This window comes from Ornithorhynchus anatinus, chromosome 12 (genome assembly GCF_004115215.2).
Source record: "Ornithorhynchus anatinus isolate Pmale09 chromosome 12, mOrnAna1.pri.v4, whole genome shotgun sequence".
In the NCBI taxonomy this organism is placed as follows: Eukaryota; Metazoa; Chordata; class Mammalia; order Monotremata; family Ornithorhynchidae; genus Ornithorhynchus; species Ornithorhynchus anatinus.
The window spans coordinates 53,593,756-53,601,980 of NC_041739.1; the positions used below are offsets into that span (position 1 = coordinate 53,593,756).

The window sequence follows — 8,225 nt, forward strand, 5'->3', positions numbered from 1 at the left end:
AGTCCTGCACCAGTCCTGCACTACCCTGTGCCAGAACATTAGCATTGTGACTGAAGTGATGTCGTCCATCAGTGGCCACTTAAAAGGCTAAAGCATTTCTCATAAGAACAGGATGCTAGTCCCCAAATCCTAGCCAAATTTCACATGAATATTTACATTATTCTTTCGATAAGTAATCTCTACCAAATTCAGTGGATTACAGTAGCCTTCTCCAGTTCAACCCTAGAGCCGCTCAATTTGCCTGTGTTATTTAACAGCTGTCATATTCTGCTCCAGAAAAATCCAAACACCCGGGGTGGATGAAGGAATGGCAAAGCCCCTGCCCATGGCATTAGCAAAGTGAGATGGCGTGAGAGATGCTATGCAAACGTATGTTCCCTACTGCTTTGTCTTTCTTTTCTACATTAAGATGTCACAATTGGATCTGCTCCCCAATTCTGCAGTCAAAAAGCTCATAAATGAAATTATACATATAAGCAAATAGTGCAAATTGAAATGATCATCTAGATACCAGGTAGACAGGTCTGCAGGCAACACTAGTGCAGTGACAGAAACTGCCCCAGAATTCTGCAATTGCCACAACTGACAAGACCCAACCTAGTTTCTAGGAGTAGAGTTTTAATGGGGGGGGGGGGTTCAACCATATATAAGATGGATTTAATGTTTAAAGAATAAAATCAAAGAAACTGAATTCACCGTATAAAGAGAAAACTGGTTTCTAGGAGTAGAGTTTTAAGGGCGGGGGGTCAACGTGGCTCAGTGGAAAGAGCCTGGGCTTGGGAGTCAGAGGTCATGAGTTCAACTCTCTGCTCTGCCACTTGTCAGCTGTGTGACTGTGGGCAAGTCACTTAACGTCTCTGTGCCTCAGTTCCCTCATCTGTAAAATTAAGACTGTGTGAGCCTCACGTGGGACAACCTGATTACCCTGAATCTACCCCAGCGCTTAGAACAGTGCTCGGCACCTAGTAAACGCTCAACAAATACCAACATTATTATTATTATTATAAGATGGATTTAATGTTTAAAGAATAAAATCAAAGAAACTGAATTCACCGTATAAAGAGAACACTGGTCAGAGACGAAAAAGGCACCGAGGCTCACGACACTAGGAAGGGAGCAGAATGAAGCAAAACCGCTGCCCCCTTTAATTTCCCATTAGCAGCCTAAAGTGGAGGTTGAGCTGCAATCGATCTGTGCAGGTCTGGATGCCGTGCGGTGAATTTTAGGGATTTCACGCCTTGCCTCTAAGAAACCGTAAGGTAAGAGGCTCTATTTGCAACGGGTTTCGGGGTGTCTGCAGGGACCGGCCCGGTTTTGGGGGGGGCTGAGCGGGGAAGCAAGTTGACCTGGACGCCCGGCGGGCGGCTGCAGGGGCGGGTTGGGGACACCAGGGGGCGCTGCGGGCCCGGCGGGCCCGCCCCGTTTGAAGGCAATCTCAGTTGGCCCGCAAGAAAATCCAAAATAATAATGTTGGTATTTGTTAAGCGCTTACTCTGTGCAGAGCACTGTTCTAAGCGCTGGGGGAGAGACAGGGTCATCAGGTTGTCCCACGTGAGGCTCCCAGTTAATCCCCATTTGACAGATGAGGGAACTGAGGCCCAGAGAAGTGACTTGCCCACAGTCACACAGCTGACAAGTGGCAGAGCCGGGAGTCCAACCCATGACCTCTGACTCCCAAGCCCAGGCTCTTTCCACTGAGCCACGCTGCTTCCCCTAATAATAATAATAACGTCGGTATTTGTTGAACGCTTACTATTTAGTTGCCATTGTTTTTACGAGATGTTCCTCCCCTTGACTCTATTTATTAATAATAATGTTGGTATTTATTAAGCGCTTACTATGTGCCGAGCACTGTTCTAAGCGCTGGGGTAGACATAGGGGAATCAGGTTGTCCCACGTGGGGCTCACAGTCTTGATCCCCATTTTACAGATGAGGGAACTGAGGCACAGAGAAGTTAAGTGACTTGCCCACAGTCACACAGCCGACAAGTGGCAGAGCTGGGATTCGAACTCATGAGCCCTGACTCCAAAGCCCATGCTCTGTCCACTGAGCCACATTGTTCTTGTCTGTCCGTCTCCCCCGATTAAACTGTAAGCCCGTCAAACGGCAGGGACAGTCTCTATCTGTTGCCGACTTGTTCATCCCAAGAGCTTAGTACAGTGCTCTGCACATAGTAAGCGCTCAATAAATACTATTGAATGAATGAATATGTGCCGAGCACCGTTCTAAGCACGGCGCATTAGACTGTAGTTGTCTTGTTCTTGTCCATCTGTCTCCCCTCATTAGACTGTGAGCCCGTCAATGGGCAGGGATGGTCTCTATCTGTTGCCGAATTGTACATTCCAAGCGCTTAGTACAGTGCTATGCACATAGTAAGCGCTCAATAAATACTACTAATAACAATGTTGGTATTTGTTAAGCGCTTACTTTGTGCAGAGCACTGTTCTAAGTCTTGGGGTAGAAACAGGGTAATCAGATTGTCCCACATAAGGCTCACAGTCTTAATCCCCATTTTACAGATGAGGGAACTGAGGCACAGAGAAGTGAAGTGATTTGCCCAGTCACACAGCTGACAAGTGGCAGAGCCGGGATTCGAACCCATGACTTCTGATTCACAAGCCCGTGCTCTTTCCACTGAGCCACGCTACTCCTCTAATACTATTGAACAAATGAATGAATGAATAGAGATTGTCTCTGTTGCCGAATTGTACATTCCAAGCGCTTAGTACAGTGCTCTGCACATAGTAAGCACTCAATAAATACTATTGAATGAATGAATGTATACGGGGTAATCAGGTTGTCCCCCATGTGGCTCACAGTCTTCATCCCCATTTTCCAGATGCGGTAACACAAGCACCGAGAAGTGCCCAAAGTCACACAGCAGACAGATGGCAGAGGCGGAATTAGGACCCACGACCTCTGCCTCCTAAGCCCGGGCTCTTTCCACAGAGTCACGTTGCTTCTCCAATCCTGCTTCTCAAAAGGGAAAGAGACTTCCCGGGCCCCTTTCTCCTCTTGGAATTGGAGCAAAATTCAAGGAATGACTCGAGAAACTCCAAAAAGTTCTTTTTTTCCCCCAGCCCCTCCTCCCCTTAAGCATCTCCAGCTTCTTCTACGAGGTAAAGAGCATCTTGACCCTTGAAAGTAGATAGAGAAGCTGGTCTCAAAATTAGAACCTTTAAATCCCTCTGCCCCTTTGACCCGGCGAAGTGTCATCATGGGTGCGGGCAGGTCGATGGGCCTTTCTTGGGGGTGTCTAGACCGTTCTCCTGGCATGAGGTGGTGGGCATGGCTTTCTCCTGATCCAGGCTGGGCAGGCGGATGGGGGTCTCGGGGAAGGGGAGAGTCTGTTTTTGGAGGCCTCTGTCTGAGTCGGGAGTCCCACCCTGACCCCTTCTAACTACGGAGAGAAGCAGCGTGGCTCAGTGGAAAGAGGCCGGGCTTGGGTCAGAGGTCGTGGGTTCCAATCCACCTCCACCGCTTGTCAGCTATGTGACTGTGGCCAAGTCACTTCACTTCTCTGGGCATCAGTGACCTCGTCTGGAAAATGGGAGTGCCACGTGGGACAATCTGATCACTTCACTTCGCTGTGCCTCAACTACCCCATCTACCCCATCTGTAAAATGGGGATGAAGCCTGTGCGCGCCACGTGGGATAACCTGATCACCTTGTGTCCCCCCAAACAGTGCTTTGCACATAGTCAGTGCTGAACAAATACCACCATTATTATTATTATTATTACAGTGCTCTGCACATTGTTAGCGCTAAATAAATGGCAGTGAGTGATGGCAGAGGGAAGAGGAGGATGGGGATGGAGTATCTGGGTGGGTGGGTTTGTCTGGCCTGTGTGTTTGCGTTCTGGAGGATCCTCGGTGAAGCCAGGAAGGCTTCCCGGTGGGGAGGGCCCGGGCCGACGGCCGGTACCGTCCAGTCCTGCGGGCACCGGGGGTTGGGAGGGGGAGGGAAAGGAAGGCTTGTCAAGGTGGGCGACAGAGAGGGGGGCAGGTGGAGCTTCCACCTCCTCCAGGAGGCCTTCCCAGACTGCACCCCCCCTTAGAAGCAGCGTGGCTCAGTGGAAAGAGCATGGGCTTGGGAGTCAGAGGTCATGAGTTCAAATCCCAGCTCTCCCACTTGTCAGCTGTGTGACGGTGGGCAAGTCACTTAACTTCTCTGTGTCTCAGTTACCTCATCTGTAAAATAGGGATTAAGACTGTGAGCCCCACGTGGGACATCCTGATTCCCCTGTGTCTACCCCAGCGCTTAGAACAGTGCTCGGCACATAGTAAGCGCTTAACGAATACCAACATTCTTCTTCTTCTTCTTATTTCCCTCTGCTCCCCCACCCTCTGCTCTTCCCCCCAGCACTGTGCTCATTCGTATATATTTTTCATTACCCTACTTATTTTGTTAATAAGGTGTGTTTCTCCTTGATTCTATTTATCTTGATGATGTCTTGTTTTTGTTTTGTTCTGCCGTCTCCCCCGTTTGGACTGTGGTGAGCCGGTCACTGGGCAGGGACGGTATCCGTTGCCCAACTGTCCATTCCAAGCGCTCAGTACAGTGCTCTGCACATCGTAAGCGCTCAGTAAATACTATTGAACGAATGAAGGGGCGAGGGGCACCAACCTGGGGCCTCTCGCAACCTCGGAGGGGTTTGCTTCGCGGTCTCCCCTTCTATGGGGAAGGGATGGTGTCTCTCTCTGTTGTCGAACTGTGCATCCCAAGGGCCCGGCAGAGCGCTCTGCACCAAGTGAGAGCTCCCTAAATCCGATTGAATGAATGCACCCCGGGGAAGGGAGGCAGGGAGGCCCAGCCACCTGCTCGGGTACTCACATGCTCATGGTCGGAGGGAAGGGGGCCGGATAGTAGCCGTAGGACTGGCGATGGGTCTTCACAGCCCGGCCTTGCCACCCCGCCGGTTCCAGCCCCCCATTCACGCCCCTCCAGCCCCTCCGGCGATGTTGCTGCTGCTCCTCTTCTTCGTCCTCCTCCTCCTCGTCCTCCTCCGTGGGGAAGGTCACCCTGCCCTGTTCCATTGACTTCCTGACCTTGGTGGACATGGTGGCGGGCCGTGGCGGAGGACCGGCCGGGCTCCTGGCTTCCTCCTCCCCCTGGCCCCGGGGGGAGCCCCGGGCGGCCGGGGACAAGGAACGGGGAGCCAGGGACGCCGCCGTCCGAAGGGCGAGCAAATCCAAAGCCGGGGAGCCGCCGCCTGCAACCCTCCCGCCCTCCAGCCTCGCCTCCCCGTCCCGCCGCCGCTGCAACTGCAACCCCAGCAGCTGTTACAGCTGCTGCTGCACCCCCGGCAGCTGCTGCTGCCCCCCTGCAGCTGCTGCTGCCCCCCCTGCAGCTGTTACAGCTGCTGATGCCCCCCCCTGCAGCTGCTGCTGCGGCCCCCCTTGCAGCTGTTACAGCTGCTGCTGTTGCCCCCCCGGCAGCTGCTGCTGCCCCCCCTGCAGCTGTTACAGCTGCTGCTGCTGCAACCCCTGCAGCCGCTGCAACCCCTGCCGCTCCTCCAGGCAGCTCCCTCCGAGCTGGGCACCCAAGATGAAGTGAGGAGCCGCCGCCGAGCAAGAGCTGGAGCAGCGCAGCAGCAGCTCCTCTGCCCCCTTCCCCTCTCTTTCAGCATCACTCGTTTAGGGCAGCATCACTACTCGGGGAGAGAGAGAAAAGGGGAGGGAGGGAGGGAGGGAGGGATGAAAGAGAACGAGGGCAGATGAGCCGGCCCCTTCGTCGAAGCAGAAAGTGTGCCGGAATGGTGGGAGAAGGGTGGAGAGTCGCTGGGGAAACTCAGAGGTTCCACCTTCACCCTCTTCTTGGTTCTGGAGAAAGAGGGAATCCTATACATGTAGAGAGACGTGTTTCCCCCGCAGAAGAAGAATTCATTTGCTTCAGTGCTCAGCGCTTAGAACAGTGCTCAGCTCTGAGAACGGTGGTCCACGCTTAGAACAGTGCTTGGCACATAGTAAGCGCTTAACGAACACCGGCGATCATCATCATTTCCCGTGTGGGGTTGAAAACTGTGAGCTCCACCTGGGACAACCTGATTACTTTGTCTCTACCCCAGCGCTTAGAACAGCACTCAGTGCTTAGAATAGTGCTCGGCACATAGGAAGCGCTTAACAAACGCCGTTAATCATCATCATCATCCTTTCCAGTGTGGGGTTGAAGACTGTGAGCCCCATCTGGGACAACCTGATTACCTTGTATCTACCCCAGCACTAGAACAGCGCTTGGCATATAATAAGCGCTTAACAAGTACCATCATCATTATTATTGTTGTTGTTATTACTCTACCTCGATCGCCAAACTACATGTGAGTGGCATTCCCGCCACTTGAGCTTAGATCTTGCCTAGGTTTGAAGGTCTTTGGTAGAGTGCCTAGGCCCAATTCATCGGGTGGTGATGCACTGCTGAGCTCCATTCAATATTTACTTTATCGATGAATGATTGAAGCGCTCGAAGAGAGCAACATAACTTTCTTAAGTACCTTTCAGCAAGCGGAATCTAAGGACTCTAAAACATGGGAAATACTAACACTAAATTCCCAGAAACCCCCTTCCCGGCTACTTAAAAGAGGCTTCGTTTTCTTTAAGAACGGTCAACTAGCTTCACCAAAAATCACTGTCGTGTTAAAAGAGGAGAAATTTATGTTCGTTTCGACAGCATCTAATTGTCTTGTAATGAGGAGAAAGAACTCCACTCGTTAAAGTGGTACCCCAAGAGTGCTCTTTCACTTCAGGTTCTGTAAATATAGGAGTTTAAGCTCTGAAAAACTCAAGGGACGGTGCTGCAGATATCGTGAGATCATTTCCTAACGCTGGTCAACCTTTCGGTCGCATACTGAGGGCCCAAGGAAATCCTAAGGGGCCTCTAGAGGAAAGTTCAGGAAGGATGTGAGTTGCTAGCAAGTGGCTTCCAGAGAGCTGAGCGTTGTCATGGCTTTGTCCTATTGCCTCCCTAAGCAGGTTATTTCAGAACTTCCAAAAGTGCCCCCCGCCCCATGTGTGTGTGTAAAACAGGTGTTACCGAAAGCACTTTCAATAGCATCCCTCCTAAAAGAAAGGAAAAGGGAGCTTGGAAAAAAAAAGTGATGGTTTAGTCGATGCCTTTCAGTACAGGAGGTCTCCATCCTATTCAAAATTTCCTTTTATTAGAAATAATGCCGAGGCAGTCGCCGTATTTCTGTGGCATTCCTAAAGGCGCTCTACTTGTTCCTTTGCTCCAGTCACCATGACCTTCCACCCATGATTCCCAAAGGAGCCTCCCAGTACCACACCTCAAGGTAAGAGGTAGCTGTTGAGCAACACAAGAAAAAAACCCATATATCACATATAGCACAGATCACATATCCACCACATGTCCATCATGTGTCTATATAAGCCTATATATCACAACTGAAACAGGTTTTCTCTTAGTAATGGATTTCACTTATCCCCTTTTTTAATTGTATATTTTAAGTGCTTACTATGAGCCAGACACTGTACTAAGAGCTGGGGGTAGATACAAACTGAACAGGTTGGACACAATCTGTGCGCCACTTGGAGCTCACCGTCTTAATCCCCATTTTACGGAGCAGCGAAGTGAGTTGCCCAAGGTCACGCAAGAGATAAGTGATAGATCAGAGATAAGAACCCAGGTTCTTATCGTGCAAAACCCCAGTGGGTGGGGTGAATTAAGGCGATTGTAGCAGAGATAAAGGAATAATATGGTGCTTTCCATAAAGCTCATTGTAGACAAGAAATGTCCCTGCCAATTCTGTTGTATTCTCCCTAGTGTTTAGTACAGTGCTCTGCATGTAGTAAGGACCCAATTGATTGGTTGATTCCATTATGGCATCTAAGGAAATTTATAGTGCCCTAAAATTAACACCTTACTAATCTTAATAGCATCCTTGTTTGAGAGGCTAGGGACCAAATGTAGTCAGTCAGTTGTATTTATTGAGTGCTTACTGTGAGCAGACCACTGTACTAAGCACTTAGAAAGTACAATTAAGCAACAAATAGAGACAGTCTCAACCCAACAACAGGCTCACATGTAATCAGTCTCCTTATTGAGCACTTACTGTGTGCAGAGGGCTGTTGTAAGCAGTTGGGAGAGTACAATACAACAGTATACAGATACATTCATAATTAATTTGACAAGGACCAAGTTATTTTTCTTTTTTACAGATAATAAAAGCGAGCCCAATTTTCCTAGTGCCTAATATCCTCTCCATTTATTT

The 8,225-nt window shown here is 50.1% G+C and overlaps 1 protein-coding gene across 1 annotated transcript in view; it reads right to left on the reverse strand.

Annotated features, from left to right (window-relative positions):
* TRPC3 (transient receptor potential cation channel subfamily C member 3) overlaps positions 1 to 5,247 on the reverse strand; it is a 46,973-nt gene extending 41,726 nt beyond the window's left edge. The window contains exon 1 of the mRNA XM_001513809.3: positions 4,835 to 5,247. Coding sequence (XP_001513859.1) covers positions 4,835 to 5,061 — 227 coding nt within the window. The 5' untranslated portion in view covers positions 5,062 to 5,247. The remainder of the gene's footprint in view (positions 1 to 4,834) is intronic.
* Between the last annotated feature and the right edge of the window lie 2,978 nt (positions 5,248 to 8,225).